Raw genomic sequence first — 23,104 nt, 5'->3', positions numbered from 1 at the left:
AGGGTGTGAATGGGTGCCTAAGTGAGAGCTTGTGTCTGAGGGTGTGAATGGGTGCCTAAGTGAGAGCTTGAGCCTGTGGGTGTGAATGGGTGCCTAAGTGAGAGCTTGTGTCTGAGGGTATGAATGGGCGCCTGGGTGAGAGCTTGTGTCTGAGGGTGTGAATGGGCACCTGGGTGAGAGCTTGTGTCTGAGGGTGAGAATGGATGCATGCTTGAGAGCTTGTGTCTGTGAGTGTGAATGGATGCATGGTTGAGAGCTTGTGTGTGTGGGTGTGAATAGAAGCCTGGATGAGAGCTGGTGTGAATGGGTGCTTGGGTGAGAGCTTGTGTGTGTGGGTGTGAATGGAAGCCTGGGTGAGAGCTGGTGTGAATGGGTACGAGAGCATTTGTGTGTGATTGAGATCTTGTATATAAGAGAGCATGAGTATGATTGAGAGAGAGAGAGACTGGTCGGGAAGATGACTAGTGTGTATATGTGAGAGAGAGACTGGTCAGGAAGATGACTGGTGTGAAAGAGACCAAGACTGGTCGTGGGGTCTAATTGGGGTGTGTGTGTGTGTGTGTGTGAGTGACTGGTTGTGGGCGCTACGGAAGTACACTGAGGACAGAGCTTCAGCAGCCATTGCTGCTTCTGGTGAGTGCTATTGGCCTGGAAGGGAAAGGAGTAGGAGAGTTGCTGGAGAGGGTAAGTAAAGGTGGCTTTTTAAATGTATTTTTCTTGATTGACTGCCATTTTAATTATTGGGTATTATGCGATGTCTGCTGTTTTGAAATATTTTATTGATATTTGGACATGTTTTAATAATTTTTATGAGTTTTTAATTGTTAGATATTATTCTTTTCAGCAGCTGTTTTGTAACATTTTTAGTACAGCTTTACAATTATTTCTGTGTGGGGCTCTATAGCAGCTTGGCTTATTATACATTTCCTATTGGGAAAACAGTAGTGTTTAAGGCCTGGTTTAATAGTTTTATTTCTTAGATAGGGTTGTTACTGTTTGTTATCTTTTCTGTTATCTTTTCTGCTAGGAGTTAACAATCTGTTAGAGTTGCTCCCCCAGAGGGGAGGGGCTAGCAATGTACTCAACTCTTGAGGTGTGAGAGATGGGCATTCTAATGTGAATTGGTGAATCCTTGGGCCGATGGCAGATGACAGCGCCCTCAGGTGGATATCATGAGAGGGACCACCGACTAGGCTGGAGTATGGAGACAGACACAGATAGTTCTTTATTAGACCGGTAGTAGAACCACCAGAGGTGGCAGTAGTGAGTTGATGTGCCTGGCAGGTCTGAAGTCCCTCAGATCCTGGAACTGCTATCTCCTGGTTTGCTGAGCTGTAGAGAGAGACTCGTAGATAGTGAGTAGACAGGAAATGCTGGATACATAACCAGAAATAGATGATACACTCACATAGATTAATAAGAAGGCTCAGTAGCTGGAGAGAGTTAGGCCCTCGAGGAGCGAGTACCGGTTCCTATCTGCAATCTGTAATAATAACTCACGATCTCCGTACCTGTGATAGCGTTTTAGACAGAAGAGAATCTTCAGAGTTCTAGGAACATGAGCCCTCGAGGAGCGAGTACTGGTTCCTATATGCAACTGGAATAGAAACTCACAATGATCACATCTGTGATCGTTCCAGGCAATAGGAAGTCTTCAGAGCATTCAGGGACGTAGGCCCTCGAGGAGCGAGTACCGGATCCCGTGTTAGCAATCTGAAATAAGGAGAGAGAGCGAGGCCCCCGAGGAGCAGGTACCCCTAGTAAGTCCGAGGAGGCAGAGTAGCTTGGACGAATCCTTGCTAACTCCATTTGTAATCGTAAGCAAAGACCTTTTATGTTGGAAGCGGATGACGTCACTACAGGGGGACGCCCCCGAGGTTCGAGCCCTTGCTGGTACAAACTTCGGAGCGCGCGCATGCCCTACGTCATCAGGAACATGGCGGATCCACAGCGTCAGGCCAGCCCGGGGACGCTGGGAAGCAACGGCGAGGAGATGCCATGGCGGCAAGCCGTCCATCAGACCCGGAGAGAGTCACCAAAGAGGTAGAGAGGGTGAAGCGAGGGCAAGAAGCAGGCACGAATGCAACACTTTGTGCGGGTTAGTTTGTGTGCATTATTGCAAATCCTGAGAGTCTGTTAGGTGCTATATTTCTCTTTCCATTTATCCAGGTTCGCACTGCATGCAGAGTGGCTTTTTTAGTTTTCCATTCCAGTTTCTGTCTCCATATTTATAATTTGTGGTTTTTCTGTACTTGGTGAAGGTCAGTTCTGGGTGTGTGACCAAGGTGAGGAATTTTACTAGCATGTAGGCATTTGTATCAATCTTATGTGTTGTGTTTTCTCAATAGGCTACGCATTAGTGGTAAATTACTGTCTTTTCATAAGGAGGGCTATTGTGCCTGGTAGTAAAGGGAGTTTGTTTTGCTTTTACTGAGGTGTCATCAGAACCAGAATATCTTTTTTTGTATGGCGAGTTGTACAGGGTAATGCCCTAGATCTGCTCTGCACTCATTGCTGGGGGTTGAGGGGATTCCTGTGGATGCAGAGTGCATGTTTACATTTAGCCCTGTGATGGTCACATGTTCAGTGTGTCACGCATGCGAGAACCATCTGTCAGGTGTGCCCCGGCCAAAAAAAGGTTGAGAACCACTGCTCTAGACATTGAAGAACCACTGTTGGAAGTGTTTAGTTAAATTTGAAAGGCATTAATGGGATATTTGTATAATATGAGGAGTGATTTTATATGGATAATTGTGGGGCTATATGAGCGAATGGAGAATGGTATGTATGTTGGGTGAAGGAGGTTTATTGTTATATTGTTATACTGTCATTTGAGGAAATACAATGTTGTGAAATGATCATAAAATGTGATAATTGTACTTTTGCATTAACTTTCATGTTTTATACAATAAGAAGATAGTTTTCAAAGGAACTACACATATAAATGTGACATACTGGTATACATTTTAAAATGTATGCCCGATTTTATAACATGCGTGCGCAGCCACGCACATGTTATAAAATCAGGGGTTGGCGCGTGCAAGGGTGGTGCACACTAGTGTACCTTGCATGTGCAGAGCCTTCGGGGAGACCAGCTGGCTTTCCCCATTCCCTCCCCCCCTTCCCCTACCTGTCCCACCCCCCCAGCCTGAAAAAACAACAACCCATACCTTTGTTTTGCAAGTTACGCCTGCCGGCACGTGATCCCCAGCACAGCAGCAAATATGCGCGTAAGGCTTTGAAAATCTGCCCCACTATGTAGCAATTTTAAAAAGTTAATTATGTGTATAAAGTACACTTACACATGAATATCCCACGGACAATTGAATGGCATATATTGTAGCAATTTTCAAAAGCCCACTTACATGGATAAAGTGCATTTAACAAGTAACACCCAGTTTTATGTGTGCAAATTCTTTTTAAAATCAGGCTTTACTTGTATTTATATAAAGAAACTGATTTAAAGATTAATGGAAGCAATTAGATTAAAGTTTGTAATTTTCAAGAAAAAAGCAAGTAATGATCATGATACATACCAATCTTATTTCATAGGCATATAATTAGCCAGACCTTTGGAATTAGGTCTGCGCTAGGAAGGGAGACTTCCTAGTGCAGTATTTTTTCCCTTCCCGTGATGAACAAGCAAATTTGTTGCAGTAAATAGCAGGAAATTCTGTTCAGCTTTTGAGATGACAGATAAAAAAAGTGCTGCTTCCAAGAAAGTAACTATGACTGCAAAGCAAGGAAACTGAAAAACTTGTCCTATGTGGTTATAGAAAGTGAGGAGCTGACCTAAAACTCAGCAAGCTCTGGGAAACAAGACTGCCAGCAGTTTCCCTGTAAGAACGCCATAAGAAAAGGGCACCCATTCCTGATGCTTTGTTCTAAGAATGGCCAGGGCTCTGGCTCCAGAGATCACAGCCAGCACCAAGACCTGGAGCCTGGAGCTGAAGCTAGACTACTGGAGCCACAGATGGCAAACCCGGAGCATTGCCAACCCTCCTTTGTTCCCAGCTAGCTGAAGACCAGAGCGTCTCGCTTCCGAACAGGAGCGGGAAAGAGCAGATCTTCCCAATTCCCTGCATTTGACAAGAGTCTTTCGCATGGGAGCACAACACCCACCCTTCTGTGTGGAAGTGGACAGCTTCTTCCAGAGGATGGAGACTTAGGGCAGCCAACACAGTGCAGACTGACCACTCCATGCTGCCTTCTCCCATCCTACCAATCGTACAGCAGCACGGTGTAACCCTGTCCCCCTCCCCTTGTGCACTTCCTGTTGAAAGCAGAAACACAAGGGCAGAGGGAGGTGTGGAGAGAGGTAGTGCTGAGTGTCCTTAGAGTCCCCAATGTCCATGATGCTGCTATCTGGGGAGAGCTCCATTAAGCAGGAGGAGACATGGAGGAAATTAGAGATAGAGGAGGGGTAGAAGAGGAGAAAGATAAAATAAGGTGCAGGGGAAATACGAGTGAATAAGGAGGGCTATAGGAGAAGATAAAGAAGATGGGATGGAGGATAGAGATGAGATGAGGGTGTTAAGGGGTGAAGGAGGAGAAAATTAAGAGCAGTAGGGATGAGAAATAAGACAGAGAGAAAGATGGGGGAAGGAAGAAAGAGTGCAAGAGGAAAGAGATGAGGGAAGGGTGAAAGCAGGGGTGGAGGTACTGGACTTTGTAGCGAAGGGGGCCCAACGCATGCCACGATAAATAAAACCACTGGGCTGGAGCAGAGTCACCTTTGGTGTCGGGTGACTGGCAGGCAGAAGCAGCAGCACTGGGCTGGAGCAGAGTCACCTTTGGTGTCGGGTGACTGGCAGGCAGAAGCAGGAGCACTGGGCTGGAGCAGAGTCACCTTTGGTGTCGGGTGACTGGCAGGCAGAAGCAGCAGCACTGGGCTGGAGCAGAGTCACCTTTGGTGTCGGGTGACTGGCAGGCAGAAGCAGCAGCACTGGGTTGGAGCAGAGTCACCTTTGATGTCGGGTGACCGGCAGGCAGAAGCAGCAGCACTGGGCTGGAGCAGAGTCACCTTTGGTGTCGGGTGACCGGCAGGCAGAAGCAGCAGCACTGGGCTGGAGCAGAGTCACCTTTGGTGTCGGGTGACCGGCAGGCAGAAGCAGCAGCACTGGGCTGGAGCAGAGTCACCTTTGGTGTCGGGTGACCGGCAGGCAGAAGCAGCAGCACTGGGCTGGAGCAGAGTCACCTTTGGTGTCGGGTGACCGGCAGGCAGAAGCAGCAGCACTGGGCTGGAGCAGAGTCACCTTTGGTGTCGGGTGACTGGCAGGCAGAAGCAGCAGCACTGGGCTGGAGCAGAGTCACCTTTGGTGTCGGGTGACTGGCAGGCAGAAGCAGCAGCACTGGGTTGGAGCAGAGTCACCTTTGGTGTCGTGTGACTGGCAGGCAGAAGCAGCAGCACTGGGCTGGAGCAGAGTCACCTTTGGTGTCGGGTGACTGGCAGGCAGAAGCAGCAGCACTGGGCTGGAGCAGAGTCACCTTTGGTGTCGGGTGACTGGCAGGCAGAAGCAGCAGCACTGGGCTGGAGCAGTCACCTTTGGTGTCGGGTGATCGGCAGGCAGAAGCAGCAGCACTGGGCTGGAGCAGAGTCACCTTTGGTGTCGGGTGACTGGCAGGCAGAAGCAGCAGCACTGGGCTGGAGCAGAGTCACCTTTGGTGTCGGGTGACTGGCAGGCAGAAGCAGCAGCACTGGGCTGGAGCAGAGTCACCTTTGGTGTCGGGTGACTGGCAGGCAGAAGCAGCAGCACTGGGCTGGAGCAGAGTCACCTTTGGTGTCGGGTGACCGGCAGGCAGAAGCAGCAGCACTGGGCTGGAGCAGAGTCACCTTTGGTGTCGGGTGACTGGCAGGCAGAAGCAGCAGCACTGGGCTGGAGCAGAGTCACCTTTGGTGTAGGGTGACTGGCAGGCAGAAGCAGGAGCACTCCGTGCTGGTGGAAGGAACTTGCCAGCAGTCACAGCAGCTTACGCGGAAAGCTGCCAATCCCAGTGGTCCCTTTCTTTTCTCTACTTGTGCACTTCCTGTTTCAAAGCAGAGGCACGCAGGTAGAAGGAGAAGAGGGCCACGAGGGCTTATAACACATGCCCTGAGCCCCAGCGGCCTATGCTACTGGCTACACCAAAAGGAGAGGGGAGGAAAAGGAGAGAGATGAAAAAGCATGTAGTGGAGGAGAGAGATAGAAGAAGGGAGGGAAAGGAGAGAGATGGGAAGGAAGGGGTTAAGCTAGAAGAGGAGAGTGATGGGATCAAGGATGTGAGGGGCAGCACACTTCCCCTCCATGGGCCAGATAGGAGGAGATGAAGGCTGGTGGTCTGATATTTTTATCCCACCACTCCTACTGTCAGCGCCTTCCCTTCCATGCCAGTCACAGAGCAGATCTGAACCACATGGAAGGGGAGAAGCTGGCAGCAGCAGGAGTAGATTAGATATGCTGGATGGTCTATGCATGGGGGAGAAAGGTGAAGGAGAGTGAGAGAGGGGAGCAGCCTTTAAGCTGGGGGAAATGCGTGGGGCATGAAAGGGCAGAGACTCAAGGATGGAGGAACAATGAGAAGTCAAGAAAGCAGGAACTCAGGAATTGGTGGAAGGGAACAGTGGGAAATCAGGACTTGGATTTGAGGTATGAGCAGGGATTGGGATTGGGAGAAGGCAATAGGGATTCAGGAATTGGTGGAAGAGGAAGAGCGCATACATAGGGACTGGGTTAGGGGAATGAGTAGAGACTGGAGGATTAATTGGGGACTTGGGAGAAAGGGATCTCAGGGACGGGATGGCAGAGCTGGGAGTTGGCAATTGAGTGGAGACTCGGGAAAGCAGAGACTCAGGGGTTTGTGAAAGGGGACCAGAAAGGCTGGGGGGTATAAGCGGGGAATGAGAGAGAGTCCTGGGGATGTGAGACTCCCACCGGAGTCTTCACCCTGGGATGAGAAAAGAAGAAGATTGGGAGCTGTGACATGCTACCATGGATTTATGGCATTTTGCGGGAAGGATATTCTGACAGCACTAGAAGACCATAAGCCTACCCTGAGCAGCAGGACATCTCAGAACCAAATACTGAGGCATGCAATCATAGATACAGAGAGAGAGAGAGAGACATTTGGGAAACTGAGTTGAAAAACGGATGTAACAAAGAACCAGTGTGTATGCTACCAAATGATTACTAGTGAAGATCTACAGTAGTATTCATTTGGAACACCCCATTAGAGTGTCCCATCTAGTTATTTGGCATTTACATCCATCTACACTACACTTACTGAGACCAGAGTTTTCTCCCCATGCACCTTGGGCCCTGGAGATCAAGCCTTCACCCTTTTGGAGAATCCACCCTGGGGCTGTGACAGACTGGGTCAGGACACCTCTGACTTCTGCCTTCATGGATAAATGGCAGTAGAGGGGTTACACAAGTAACAATTAGAAGGTCCATAAAAGCATTTAGCTGGATAACTTAGAAGTTATCTGACTGAATGTAGATTTGGGCACTTATCCAGCTAGAATTTAGCCATTTAAGTTAGGGGCATTCCAGGGGCGAAACTGGGAGGAGTTAATTCAGCCAGATAAGTTATCCGGCTAACTCTGGTTGGCTTGTAGGCCTGTCCTAAAGTTATCCGGATAAACATGTCTAGCTAACTTTAAGATAACTGGATATATTCAATGGCTAAATATGGACCTCAGAGTTAATGTACTTAAGTCAGTCATATGTGGATTTGTGGCTTTCCAGCTACCTGAAGGCAGGCGTGTACTTCCCTAACATGGACAAACCTTGCCATGTAAGAAAGGGACATTCTGGGCAGCTGCTAGCACATCTAACTTTACACCCTCTATTGCTTCTCATAAATGCACGCACTTAATATTTATCCGCATAATAACCCAATTTTCAAATTCAGTTTAGGCAGGTGCCTGGAGCTTGAAAATCTACTTGTGTGCAAGCTGAAAAGTGTGCACGTAATTTTGCAGCTAAGTGTCCTATTGATAATGTACTCTTAATTCTTAGTGGAGGCACTGCGCAGTGATTCTGCAGACTCTTCATAAGACCCCACGGTAAGACAAGAGTTGAAGGTCGCTTTAACCCCTTACAAAGAACCTAGCCCCTTCAGCCACAGACAAATGTAATCAGTACCCAAGATGACCGCCTCACAAATTTACCCACCAAAGGGGATTTTGCATTTGTATGAACACTTACTTGAAGCAGCATTGCATTGTACCAGCTGAGTCACAGCTACAGTCCATGCAATCCTTTACCCACTCAGTCTTAAAATTGTGGCGAGTTCCATCATCATCAACACATGCTGAAAAAGACAGAAAAGCGCATAAAGCACCAAATCCAAGCAACTTCCATCCCTTCAGTATTCTAGACCTGCCTTGTACAACAATCATGTACTACAGTTCTGTATCCTAGTGATCAGCTCACAGGATGTCCTATAAGAACTGCATCTGCAGTGTTCTACCTTGTAATAGCTGTTATATACCCCAGCTGCCCTTTCCCATAGCTTTTCTGTATCATAGCTGTTATACACCATATGTAATGCCCCCTGCTTTCTGTGCCGGCTCTGCGGGTAGAAGATCTGACAAGAGTTACAAAATTCTGTGACCCTGTCTTTGGAATTCGGCAGGATATTTACAGACATTTATACATAGTTATGTATTATTTCTTACTAATTGTAAACGATGAGTTTTCATCACTGGGAAAACCCAGAGATATAGAAAGGATGGCCATCAAGAACTAAAGATGGCACTATGCGGGAAGAGAGGGTACAGTTATCAGGGAGAAAGCTCAGCAGCCTTCTGGGTATTGTAGTTCCAGAAGGGTGGAGCAGAGATTCAGCTTCAGAGAAGTGCAATGATTGTATGATTAAGGTGTGTTTGATTAACAGGGGTTTTGCAAAGAAACAAAAGTCCTGGGAAAAAGATGGAAAAGGGTAGCGTAAAGGATGATGTATCTGGTCCACAAGGGGGCGCTGCAGTCTGCTTTCGTTCTGTGTGGGAGTCTTACAGTGAATAGCTAGTGTGGCAGTGAGTTTGGCCAATGGCAGGGGAAAGTCAGTCAGTCATAGGCTGGGCTACCTTCCCCCTCCTGAATTCTGAGTGGGTTTTCTAATAAGGGCTCTTTCGCCCTCTACTAACTCAGTTTCTGGCAATCAAAAGCTTCCCATTTCTGTCAGGCTTGTAAGGCTTGAATCATGAGACTTACAACACTTCATTCATCTAATTCTTCATGCAATGAATAAAACAGGAGAGGCACAGAATTTCTCTCCAGCCTTTAACCAGTCCTTTAACCAGACACTAAACTTTAAAGCAAAAATAGATTTCAGCATTGATCAGACAAATCTCACTTAGATCCAGATTAAGACTGTACATTTCTTGTAATATAAGACAGCAGCAAGAGCCAACATCCAGGACTCCAAGAGCCAGATTCACTTAGCCTAATCACTCTAGCAACAGATTTACTGATTTATACACAACTTGACCTGTTTGTTAATGTGTAATACTACTTGTGTATGTGCAAATATGTAACCCGCCTAGACGGATAGCCCCCTACCCATTGTGCGGTATATAAGAATTTTAAATAAATAAATAAAATAATCTATCCTTTTTGGATTTAGATACAAAGTTCTGCATTCACAAGAAAGACAGCTGTTCTTTACTTTCCATTAGGGTTAAGTTCCTTCATGTAGGGATCCCAGGTCTTTGCTAGCACTAGCACATTCTACAGCTCTTTACAGGTGTTAAACCATGCTTCAGAATTAGTAAGAATTTTCTGCAGGGTTGCCAGTCCTTTCTTCTTAAACAGTTATGATAAGAACAATAGTGTAGGTAATTCAAAGGATAGTACAATCTAATTCATTAGACCCCTTTCAGTTTGGTTTAAAACTGAAACTTTTTCTTGTAATGTAGTGAAGGCAGTCCTTAGAGGGTATATTGGGGTACATTTAAAAAAAAGCGCGAGCGTGTACTTTTGTTCGCGCACCAGGCGCAAACAAAAGTATGCCGGATTTCAATAGATACACGCGTAGCCGCGCGTATGTTTTAAAATCCGGGGTCAGCGTGCGCAAGGGGGTGCACATTTTGTGCACCTTGCGTGCGTCGAGCCTTGCGCGCGCTGCCCGTTCCCTCCGCCTCCCCCACCTTCCCCTCCCTTCCCCTCCCTTTCCCTGTCTAAACCCCCCTACTTTTATCTCAAAAGTTACGCCTGCTCAAGACAGGTGTAACTCGCGCGCACCGGTAGCCCGCTGGCGTGCCATCACCCGACCCGGAGGCTGGTCCGGAGGCCTCGGCCACGCCCCCGGAACGCCCCCCGGAATGCCCCGAACGTCACGCCGCCCCCCCCCCTCGACACGCCCCCCTGACACACACCCCTAGCAAAGCCCCGGGACTTACGCGCGTCCCGGGGATTGCGAGCGCCGCCGAGCCTATGCAAAGTAGGCTCGGCGCGTGCAGGGGGGGTTTTAAGGGTTACGCGCGTAACTTATGCGCGTAACCCTTTTAAAATCCGCCCCATTATCTCTTATCAAGCAAACAAAGCTAAAAGCAAAACCAGAACATTTTAGAACTTACAATTAAAAAGAAAACATTAGCTTGCTAGATCCCAGGACATGGCATGAGATGGAAATAAATCATGCAGAATTAAATGCCCTTTTGTAGCAAAAAGCTTGAAATAATCTTATATTATAAATATAAATTGCTCCAATGGAGCAATAAGGCAGGAAAACTAGGAGCAAACTTGCTAAAAAATAATAAACCTAGAATAATGATTACATGATTGGAATATAAAGTGAACATTGCATCCAACACAAAAGAGATATTAAAAATGTTTGAAGATTATTATAAGAAACTGTATACTGGGGTCACGTCTGAGGCTAATTTTCTCCAGGATTATTTTAAGGAAACTAACTTTCCCCGCCTGACAGATACATAAGGGGAAGATTTGGATGCTCTGATTCAAGATGGTGAAGTAAGACAATCTATCAAACAATTGAGTTTGGGCAAGGCCCCAGGCCCAGATGAGTTTAGACCTAAGTTATATAGGATTCTGGGAGATGAGGTGATACAGCCACAAATAGAAATGTTTATCTTAGCACGGGAGAAGAGCTATTTTGAGCTGGGACATAATTTAATATCAGTAAATTGAATTCCCAAACCAGGCAACGATCCTCTGTTTCCGGAATCATATTGGTCAATATCTCTTCTCAATCAAGATATCAAAATATTGGTGGCAGTTTTAGCCATTAGAGTAAATGCAGTCACGCAGTCAATAGTTTCCACAGACCAGATGGGGTTTATTAAGGTTCATTGCTATTCCTCAAATCTGGCTGAACCAGGGAAAGAAGAGTTGAATCGTAGAAGGGTTCTGGTCAGTACAGACTCTGAAAAAGACTTTGATAGGGTGGAATGGCCTTATTTGTGATGGGTGCCTGAGAAATTTGGTTTTGAAGAAGAGTTCTTGGGATGGGTTAAGCTTTTGTATGAGAAACACATGGTACGTTATCTGATCAATTTCAGTTATATAGAGGGAACAAGACAGGGATGTCCCTTATCCTCCCTATTATATGTATTTTCATTGAAACCCATGGCTAACAAATGACGTGATATGCAAGTTTTAAAGGCATCTCCATTGGGCAGAAAAGTATCAAGTTAAGCCTTTCCGCTGATATGTTATTATTCATAGGTAATCCAAGAGAGCGTTTGGGAGATATAATAACAGCTTCAGAAACTTTGGGGAATTTTTCAGGATTGAAAATAAATTTGGATAAATCTGAAGTTTCCCCACTTGAGTTATCATAAAAGAATAGATGAAATTCTCCCTTCCCTCTGAAATGGAATGTAGAAAATAGGAAATATCTAGGTATTTGGTTGGTGCGTTCTGAAAAGGAGTTATATGCCCATAATACCTTAGATGTGCTTGACAAAATGTCCACTCTCCTTAATAAATGGATGGCATATCCATTATTCTGAATGGGAAGATGTACTGTAGTCAAAATGGGTAGTACTGCCGAAAATATGATATAGTCTGTAAATGTTACTTTTGTGGATCAAGAGATCCAAAAATGTAGGAATTTAATAATAACAGTGGTAGATATTCAAAAGCCATTTAGGGCAATTTGTTCATCCAGAACTTAAGCAATGGTACACTTTTCAGCAGCTGCAGGGTGAGTGGTCTATTCCTCAACGGAATTTTCAAACCAGGCATTATTGTATGTGTAGTGGCAAAGGGAACTTAAATATTACCTTTACAGAGGAAGATGAATTTTCAACAGTACCAAAACTGAATAAATTAATAAATAGCAATGATAAAATGTGCCATAATTCTTCGTGGTGTGTAGGTGGGGGAGGCAGCTGGAGTGTTTAATGATCGGCACCAGGCACTGTGAGGCACTTGCTCAAGTTTTAAAAGGTTTGGGGAGGAGGGAGGAGACCACGGTCTGGCAAGACATTATTATAGGGCTTGGGAGGGGAGGGGAAGGAGGGGATTGGCTGCCCTCTGCTCTGAACCTTTATTTTGTAGGGTCACGACAGCGCTACTTAGCCGGATATCTTTTAAGGATATCCGGTTAAGTAGCGTGTTATCTTGATAACTTCTAAAGTAATCCGGCTAAGCTAGCTGGATATACTTGATATTCGGTTAGGGTAGCCGGATATCTCTGCCCCTCCATGCAATGCCCCCCAAAACGCCCCTTTTTTATCCAGCTAAATTATAATTACTTATCCGGCTATAATTTAGATGGATAAGTGACTGAATATGCCACGTTTGCTGTTTAGACGGATAACCTCAAGGACTTTCTGGTGATAAGAAAAACAACAATTGTGAGTTTAAACATCTTTACTGAATTTCTGCTCTCATGTTATCATAGAAACATAGAAACTTAGAAATGTCAGCAGAAAAGGACCAAATGGTCCATCCAGTCTGCCCAGTAAGCTTATGGTAATATCTGCAGTGCCGTGTGGGTTATCCCCATGCTTATCAGTTTCCCACACTGTAAAAGACAGCGCCCTTGTTGGTTGGTGTTTGAATCCAATTCCCTGTTATCCTTGCCATTGAAGCAGAAAGCAATGTTAGACATGCATCAACAGTTTCAAGGCTTATTCGTTTAGGGTGTAACCGCCGCATCAGCAAGTTACTCCATACTTGTTTCCCAGACCGTATAAGTCGGGGCCTTTGCTGGTTGCTGTATGAATCCAATTCTCTCCCCCCCCCGTTTTAAACTTCTTAGTCTAACTGTGTTTAGTGTAGTATGATAAATGTTTACTCACATCAATACAAATATTAAAAAAAACAAAAAAACCCTGAAGCTTTTTCATTCAGACACTCTCACTAGGGCAAGAAGGAAACCTCACAGTGCTAATAACTCAACTCCCAACTTTAGTGAAGTTTATCTGCCACTAGAGCTCATTTCTCACAGCAGTATTGTTTGTACCAGCTTTCTCACATGCAGTTTTACTCTTTGAGTTAACCAAATTACCAATCCCACTAAGAAGGAATGGGTGAAACTTTACAAATTTCACTGTTGCTCAAACCTAGTTTACTTCAACTGTTTCTCAACTGGTTTGTCTGTCAGAAGGCTTGTGCATAGGTCACTTTTCTGGTTTAAAGTCAATTTCTTAACAGTCAGCTCCTAGAGCAAAGAATTCTCCCCAAAGCATTCCAGTAGTACTGAGCTACCCAGTCAGTCTCTCATCTCCTTCATCCAAGTCTCTCTCCATATCTGGACTAGATGAGCTGGCTGCTCTGCCTCTGCCATACCCCTTCTGGTCAGGCTCCACCCTAATTTATAGCACCTGCTAACCTACAGGACAATTCAAAAAACTCTGCAGGAGAGCCGGCGCTCCAAGGCTAGCACCCGCTCTCCCAACGCGCGCCCAGGAACCTCTCCTGGGCGTGCGATTCTTTATTTAAATTAGGGGCCACGCTAATAAGGAGGCACTAGAGACACTAACACGTCCCTAGCGCCTCCTTTATTAGCAGACGTGGCGGCTGTCAGCGGGTCTGACAACCAACGCGTCCCAATTTTACCAGTGTCGGTTGTTGAACCCATTGACAGCCACGGGTTCAGAAAATGGACGCCGGCAAAATTGAGCATCCATTTTCCGACCCGCGAGCTGGCGGACAGCTTTTTTTCTTTTTTTTTTTTGGAACCTCTGACTTAATATCGCTATGATATTTAGTCGGAGTGCTATCAGGAAGGCACTGCCAGGGAGGTTGTACAGCCAGAGGAACTAGGGCTGGTCAGATGTGACTATGGTGAGGATGGAATCATCATTACCAGAAGGCCAGAGAGCCTGAAGGAAGTCAGTAGGACCTACAGCTCAAAGCTGACCTCAGAATGGCAGACTATATTCTGGAAAGTGTTGGCAGTAAGGTGCTCTCAAAGAGACAGTGTATGAGGGGCAAGGGCTGATCAAGTGTTGCGACCGTCACTGCTCGACGTCTCCACTCCGCCCTCCTCACCTCTTTGGCAACTCCCTCTTGCTCAAGTGGAAGGTTGGCTGCCGCAGCATCTCTCTGCTGTCTTCCTCCGGTGTCCCCGGAGCGGCTCGACGCTGCAATCCACCATGATTCACAAGGGCCTAAGGGCGTGAGCATGGCGCAGCCCCGGCTGATGTACCAGCAGTGGCGCGAACCTCAGGGGCGTCCCCCTGAGATGACATCATCAGTACCGGATATATAAGGTCTTAGAAATCGCTAACGTATCGAGTTAGCAAGGGTTACTCTACCTAAGCTTCTCTGCCTCCTCGGACTTACAAGAGGTACCTGCTCCTCGGGGGCCTCGCTCTCTCTTTGTTTTTCAGGTCACAGTCAGGAACCGGCACTCGCTCCTCGAGGGCCCATGTTCCTGGACTGGTTGCTGAATACTCATTCTGCCTGGAAGTCATCGCTGCCTTCTACACCAGTGAGTTATCTTCTCTCTCTCAGAGCTTTCCTTGGGAACCAGGTACTCGCTCCTCAAGGGCCTAACCTATTCCAACATCTGGACTACTTCTAGAGACTATTGTGTGAGTGTTACCATCAAGGCTCTGTTCCTGAAATCTGCATACCCTGCCTACTCACTATATTCAGTTTCTCTACAGCTCAGTTATCCAGGATCGCTGTTCCAGTATCTGAGGGACTACAGCCCTGCCGGGCACTTCCAGCTCACTACTGCCACCTCTGGTGGTTCAATATACTGTTTAATAAAAAAAACTAGTGTGTGTCTGTCTCCTGACCGGTGGTCCCTCTCGGGATCTTCCCCCGGGGGCGTGGTCATCTGCCACCGGCCCAAGGATCCACCCACAATTACCTCAAACACCAACATCAAGCAGGACTATGGTATGGATGGAGCCAACATTTAGGAGGCAAGGGAGCCTGAGAGAAGTGGATAAACTATCCCAGGATGAGAGAGAACCTAACCTCACATGCTCTAAAGCTATAGGATCAGAAACCACTGTACCCAGGAAGTGAAGGTTAGTGGTGATTGGTGACTCTCTCCTGAGGGGCATAGAGGCATCCTTCTTCTGACTAGACATACTGTCCCGGGAGGTGTGCTCTCTGCTGGGTGCCAAGATCTGAGACATCATGGAGAGGTTGCCGAGTATAACCATCATTCAGGTTGACACAAATGATACTGCTAGGTACCACACAGATCGTATCAAAAGTGAACTCATGACTCTGGAAGAGAGAGTATAGCAGATAGGTGAACAGGTGGTATTCACCTCGGGCCTCCCAATAAAGCATAAAGTCCCAGGCAAGGAAACTCACATTCTGGAAATGAATGAATAGCTGCATAGATAGTGTCAATGAGAGTATTTCAACTTTTTGGTCCATGGGATGATGTTTCAAGGATTGCTGTGTAGAAATGGAGTTCATCTGCTGAAGAAGGGATGCAGCATCTTCAAGGACAGACTAGCAAACTTGCTGAGGAGGACTTTAAACTAGGATCTTTGAGGATGGGTGAACAAATTCCTCAGGTGGTAAAACATTTAACATTTGTATAGAAATGGGAAAAAAGGGCAACATTTGGACAGTTTCATACACCAATTCTCATAGTATGGGTAATAAACTCCCAGATCTAGAGGCGGTCATGGAAGAGGCTGACTTGGATGTAGTCACTGACATAGAGATGTGGTACACAGAAATCCATAACTAGAATATAGTTATACCTGGCTAGAAGCTATTCAGGAGGACCAGGTAGGAAGGAAAGGAAGAGGTGTGGCATTATAGATATAAAACCCCCCCAATACTAAAGCAACAGTATTGCTAGGCTTACAAGAGGAGGAGGCACTGTGCGTTAATCTGGAAAGAGGGAATGAAACATCTGTTTATGATGGTGTAATGTAAAGACCCTCCATTGTAGTTAGAAGAAATAGAGATTTAATGGAGGATATTCACCAAATTTCTATGAAAGGGGAGGTTCTATTGCTCAGGGATTTCAATCTGTCGGTTATTGATTAAAATATCCCGACTGCAGTGTCTTCTAGAAGCAGGAAGATCCACAAGTCTGTGCAGGGAGAACTGTTATATCAATTGATAACAGAACCCACAAGGGAGGGGGCAATATTGGACTTGAGGCTTACCAATGGGGACAGTGTTTGTGATGTCATAGTGGATGATCATCTGAGATCCAGTGATGACTGGATGGTGTTGTTCAGTATTAGAGTGCAGGCAGTGATGGTTTATTCTATGGTGAAGGTCCTAGACTTCAAGAAAATTAACTTTGTTACAATGGGGGAGTATTTCAAGGAGTCATTTGCAGGATGGGAAATCTAGGTGAAGTGGAAGAGCAGTGGGCAAAACTAAAAGTATAGGAGTGAATTTTCAAAGCACTTACATTTATAAAATTAGCATATACTTGTGTATTTTCTGTATTCTAAACATAAAGAAGTCCATATTCAAAAGCCATTTAGTTGGATAAACTAAGTTATCTATCTAAATGGCTTACCTAGCTATATTCAGCCTTTATCCAGCTAAATTCTAGCTGGTTAATAAGTTAGGATGCTAGAATTTAGCTGGTTAAGTTAGGGGCGGTTCAGGGATGTAACAAGGAGTTAACTTAGCTGGCTAACTCAACTGGCTAACTCCAATATTCAGAATTAGCCTGATGATTTAGCCGGCTAAGTCTAGTCGAGTCAAAGAGCTGTCCTAAAGTTATCCGACTAACTAATTAAGATAGCCGGCTATATTCACTAGTGTGGCTGCACTGTTGAATATGCCTCCAAAGTTAGCTGGATAAGTTTATACAGCTAACTTTGCTATCTGGACTGCATCTGGATATAGATCTCCAAAAGTATCTCCCTGACTGATGATTGCAATAAAAAGGAAGTGAAGCAGGAAATTTATATAAATATAGGAGTAGAAAAAGGTGGAAAAATTTGGCATACTGAGAGAAAAGATTAGTAAAAAAATGCTATAGGAGACTGAAACTAATATTGAAAAGTGCTTTAACAGCACGGAATAAGAATCAAGTTATAAATCAGCATGCAATCCCTGCACTCTCATTAAGCTTTGGAATAGTAAATTGGCCCTATAAAGATCTTGAAGAATTGGATGTAAGAACAAGAAAACTCCTCCATGTCCATCAGGTAATCTTTAAAAATCAGTGTATGCTGAGATTGTATATCCTTAGAGCTCAGAGTGGTATAGGTCTCAAAGTAATAGATTATTCATAGAGAGCTACCCTGATAGATCTTCAGCATACTTAATGGCATCAACAGACCCAAATGATTAGAAAGTGCTGAAGTTTGATAATGATAAAATACGGAATGATAATATAGAAAAAGAGAGCATTTAAGCAAGTTTCCCTTTCCTTACAGTAGTCAAAGTCTGAGGAACTCACTCTACTAATGTTTCAATTCACTAGCCACTGTCTCCTCTCGAATCTACAGACACTATGGTCTTTAACAGTCATGCTATATAGCTATGGCACTCTGTAACCATGACAGTCTATAACTGTGATAAAATATTGTCTTACCTGTTGGAACTATAATGTTGCCTTTACTGTCCAATTCAGCAACTGGTTGTTTCAATTGACAGAATGCATCAGTTAGTGAGATGCAGATGCCAAAGGCAAGAATGCTGATCCAAATGTACTGCTGTGAAAAAGGACATTATGAGACTTGGGCAAATTCAGCAGCAAATCAAATATCAAACAATTATTCGACCTTTTGTTTGAGGTAAAGTATTTATTTATGTATTAATGTTTTTATTTTATTTAGATTTATATTCCACTTTTCATACTTACTATTTGTAAGCTTCTAAATTCAAAATCAGATCTGCAGCTATCTCTAGGATGATGGCCATGCAGAATGGATTTTTAAATTCACAGTTCAGATTAAATCCATTTGAATTAGTTTCAAAGAATACAAATTATTCCATGCATAACAAGACAACTAAATCAATACAAGTAAGAAAACTAACAAAACATAGTATGCATTAGGGGGGTGATTTTCAAAAGGATTTACACACTTCAATTTGGTTTTATACATGTAAATGCACTTAACACATGTAAGTGGGCTTTTGATAATTGCAATTGATTTGTCCATTTCATATGCAAGTGCACTTTAAATGCATAAATGGGCTTTGAAAATTGCTGCAATAATATGATATATTTATGCATGTAACCTCTTTGAAAATTACCTCCTTTCTTCTCAAAAAGAAGGGAGATAAAAAATGAATCAGGAAAACAAATGGTAAGAAAATTAATTAGAACACCAGCCAATCAACATATATATCATCCAGATACCCCAACCCTCATTAAAATCCCAAGCCTCAGAAATAGCATGTGACAAAATTTTAAGTAGAAAAATGAATTCACCACCACCATTTTGTCATCTAAAAGGGAGTCAGAACGTTGCTATTATGATTATTATGACTAGAGAAACTGAAGTGCGGGCCCTGTGTGCCACAGAAAAGTACAGAAGTTGTTTAGAAGAGGATGTGTTGTATTTAAGAGATGATTTTCCTTCTAAGAGAAATCTATTAATTAATTTATTTATTTAGATGGACATCTTATATTCCACGATTCCTCATTGTTCAATGTGGATTACAGTATTACAATTAAAATACACAAACACAGATTACAACTTTACCATTAAAATACACAGAACACATCAAAATAAAACAAATTAAAACAGTTAAAACTCTAAAAAACAGTAAAATTATATAAAATTAAACATTTTTAGCACTTTTTCACTGCATCTATTAAAACTAAACTGAACACTACAGCATCACATGGTCATAAGCTTGGCAAAATAAGACTGCTTTCAATTGCTTATGAAACACTAGATAATCTTGTTCTTCCCACAGTCCATAGAACTGTAATTGCAGCAGAGAATGCTCTTGTTCTAGTGGTATGGAGGTGACACAAACTTAAAGATAGTACATGCAATAGCATTTGAGTGCATGATCTCAAAAACTATATAGGCCTATACCATTTCAATTTTCCAGCCAAGGGATGTGATTCAGGATAAATAGCTTTATATGCTATTGAAAATACCTTAAAATAAATCCTTTGGGATATATGGCTAGTGTAAATCTTTCATAAAGAGCATCAAACTCTCCAGCCATTGTAATCCAAAAGTAAGATGCACCACTGCATTTTGCACTTATTGCAGCACATTAATCAGGTAAGCTTGGAGTCCTAAATATATATAGCATTACACTAATCTAAATGACTTAGAACAATAGCTTGTATCATGATCTTAAAATCATTAAGTGGTAACCAACATGTAAGATGCCTGACTCTCTTTAGGTTAAAAAATGCAATTCTAGCCCCTCTAGATACTTGAGCTTTCAAAGATAGTTTCGAATCAATTAACTCCCCTAAATTTTCCCAATCCAAAGAATAGTTCTCTTTCCACTATTTAAAAATAAACCATTTTCAGCTAACCAGCTTCAAATCGCAGCAAAACAAAATTGCAAATGACCTTAAGGTATTTCTCCGGAAGTCTGACTAGTTTAAAAAATTGGCACATCTGCATAGATTTTGTATATATAACTCCTAAATCAGACAATTTACATAAGGGGCTCAGAAATATGTTAAAAAGAGCAGCAGAGATTGCAGACCCCCTGGGGGACCCCAGCAGGACATGATACCCAATCTGAATCTATCCCTTCACAATATGCTCTCTGCACCCTGTCAGACAGGAATGATTTTAAACCATTGTCAAACAGTTCCACTTACTCCAATACATCTAAGTCTGGTCAGCAGGTTCTCATGAGTCACAGTATGGAATGCAGAAGATATATCTAATTGTATCAATGTGCCTGTTTTTCTCTTTTCCATGTATAATACAATACACCAAACAACGATACTAGCAATGTCTCCTTACCAAACTCCTTCCTAAATCCAAACTGGCCATTATCAAACATATTATGCTCAGTAAGGAAAGAATCAAATTGTAATACTACCCTTTCCCCCAAAATCTTCCTTAAAAGCACTCAGATTTGAAATGTGCATGCAAATTTTGAAAAGTGTGCATGCAAATTTTCCTGAAAGCTTTCCCTTGACAAATTAGCAGGTGTAAGTTTCTGCAGGTAGTTTTTGTGGGATAATTTTGAAAGCGAGTTTACACATGCAAGTCCTCTTTGAAAACTGGTGTAACTTAGGGGTAAAACAGCTTGCAAATCACCCCCAAGTTACACCCGCTAATAGCACCTGCGCTCTTTAGGAGGATGCAAACTATTTGGAAATTCGCCTCAATGTACTCGAGCCCCGCTGATCCCAACAGACAAGAGTCTCCTGTACCACAGTGACATGGCTGGGTCAGAGCCGACAGCCTCAGATAAAGTGCTTTTTGTTACCATACTGATTCTTGGAAGATCTAAAGATGTCTGAAGAAGGGATCTGAATGCTTAACCACAGTAATATCAAAATATAAACGCTGTTTTTCAGTAGATATCACAAGTTCTAAAGTAAGGAAAGAAAAGGAATTTGCTTGAAATTTGTTACTTGTTGGTCCAATGAGAGATATCGCAACCACCAAAGTATTCTGTTTTATGACTGAAAAGCAAACACATTTCAATAAAAAAGACCCAACAAGTGCTGAGACTTACCATGTTGAGGCACCTCTGCTTCTGGGGAATGCTGACACTTCAGCTCTAGGCTGGTGGATTTTATATACAACGTGAGACAAGGGTTGTGCAACACATCACCAAGCAAACACATGTCTTCCAAAGAAATTTCACTAAAAGATAATGATTAATAGTCAAATCTGTCACTTAAGGGAGAGTCTTGGCAGCAGCAACAGCCTGTTCATGTCACTCAGAGAAAGGAGAGGTAACTTTGAAAGGCTTCTGAGATAATAACATTTATTAGAAGCATCTGTTCAATGGAAAAATACCAGAAGAGTTCCAGAAGGCACTGCTAGGTCTTGAAACTGTCTGTGAAACGGTCCCACACTTAGATAACAGAAAAGACAAATGTATCTCTTTGTAGTTTTAGATACCACAATGAAGAGCTATAAAAAATGCACGTCTTCAAGGTTAGTTAGGGTTACCAGGACATTTAGGGATGCTAATGCTAGCAAATGTCTTCACCTTGTAATCTTAAATCAAAGAAGTGTTTGTAATAACATCCTGGGCAAAAGCTTATTTAAGTGAAGTCAATTGGATACCGATTAAGTCAGATTCTGCAACTTTAAGAGCGACTTCCTTGTGCGCATAAGAATAACAACTTTTAATTCTGAGAAACATACAGTCTCTGTCGTTGTTATGTCCTTGGTATAACTTTTTACATTACACTTCCATAGAGGGAAAGCCATTTGTAAGATAACCTCTTAGCAAATATATTTAGAGCTGAATTTTCAAAGGGATTTCCATGCATAAATCCCAATTTTATGCATGTGTTTGAAAATTTCCCATGAGGGAGGACTTCCGGTCATGCTCTGAAGAAGGCAGACGCGTGTTGACTGAGCTCCTGCTTACCTCCTGTTAATTCACCCGTTTTCTATTTTTGCTGTTCTGCCACCAGTGTAAGCGATGCTCTCCTGTTAAAGACACAGGGAAGCGCTCGATCCCATCACTCTGGGCAAATGAAGGTCAAAATAAGCCTGCGAAATGCACATACCAGGCCTGCATGGAAGAAGTGATGCAAGATGGCGACTCCTTGTCAGATGACAATTTGGTAGAAGGCCATTCTGTTGAGCTGGGATCTGAAGAAATGCGGGAATTTATGGACAACTTTGCTGAGCGAATCTCCGCTAAATTGGACTCTCGCTTGAATGTCATTGTGGAGAAAATGGCACAACTAATGCAGAGTTTGCATGAAAACTCAGAACGCTTGGAAGAACATGAAGGTAAACTTAGCAAATTGGAAATCGCAGTTGCAGCCACTACTGCTAAGCTGGAAAAGATGGAGAGAAATCATTCGGCAAATTTAGACAAGTTGGACAACTTGGAAAATCAATCTCGTCGATACAACATTCAGATTTTAGGAGTTCCTGAACGTACAGAGGGAATTGAGACAGTTAAATTTTTCTCAGCATGGCTGCCTTTCCTACTTCACATGGAAGCGACTCACGAATACCTAAAACTGGACCGCGCACACAGGGCATTAGCCCCGATGCATTCTCAAGGAGGGAGACCAAGAGCAATTATTGTCAAGCTGCATAATTTTACAGATAAGCACTTGGTTATGTCTGCTGCATGAAATCTCTAAAACCTGAGCTTTAATCATCATCATATTCTGATATTTTCTGACTTTTCTCCCGACTTGCAAAGAAAATGGCAGCAGTTTGCTGGGATTAAGAAAGGTATGCTGAGTTTAAACCTCCGCTATGCATTGATTTATCCAGTGGAATTAAAGGTTTTCGCGAAGGATGCCTCTGTTATGCTGGACACTGTTCCGGCGGCAGAAAAATGGCTGCGTGATTACCGTGCTGCTCATTTGAAGGTCACTGTTTGATGGGTGAAAGAACTTTTCAGTAATTTTTTTTTACATTTTTTATTTATGCTTATTCAAAAAAAACCAAATACAATATTCAGATCTCGTTATTACTCAACATACTCCATTGAACATGGATCAGATTACGTCTGAAATTCAAGGTAATATTCAGGAGGATAAATAGTAGGAAAAAAGCAGACTAAAGGAAAACAAAGAGGTATAGAACTCCTCTTTTATAACAATTGAAAAA

The 23,104-nt window shown here is 43.5% G+C and overlaps 1 protein-coding gene across 2 annotated transcripts in view; it reads right to left on the bottom strand.

The window, feature by feature from the left end:
- The window catches only part of LOC115095364 (beta-microseminoprotein-like), a 28,310-nt gene extending 7,176 nt beyond the window's left edge, over window positions 1-21,134 (bottom strand). Inside the window, exons 1-3 of one of the 2 annotated variants that reach the window (XM_029608913.1) lie at window positions 21,027-21,134; window positions 17,944-18,064; window positions 8,187-8,292 (exon numbers count right to left, since the gene is read on the bottom strand). In XM_029608913.1, the coding sequence (XP_029464773.1) occupies window positions 8,187-8,292; window positions 17,944-18,064; window positions 21,027-21,029 (230 nt within the window). In that variant the 5' untranslated portion in view covers window positions 21,030-21,134. The remainder of the gene's footprint in view (window positions 1-8,186; window positions 8,293-17,943; window positions 18,065-21,026) is intronic. The other variant, XM_029608914.1, reaches the window with a different exon arrangement.
- Between the last annotated feature and the right edge of the window lie 1,970 nt (window positions 21,135-23,104).

This window comes from Rhinatrema bivittatum, chromosome 7 (genome assembly GCF_901001135.1).
Source record: "Rhinatrema bivittatum chromosome 7, aRhiBiv1.1, whole genome shotgun sequence".
Taxonomy (NCBI): Eukaryota; Metazoa; Chordata; class Amphibia; order Gymnophiona; family Rhinatrematidae; genus Rhinatrema; species Rhinatrema bivittatum.
This window is presented reverse-complemented; position numbering and strand designations above follow the sequence as displayed.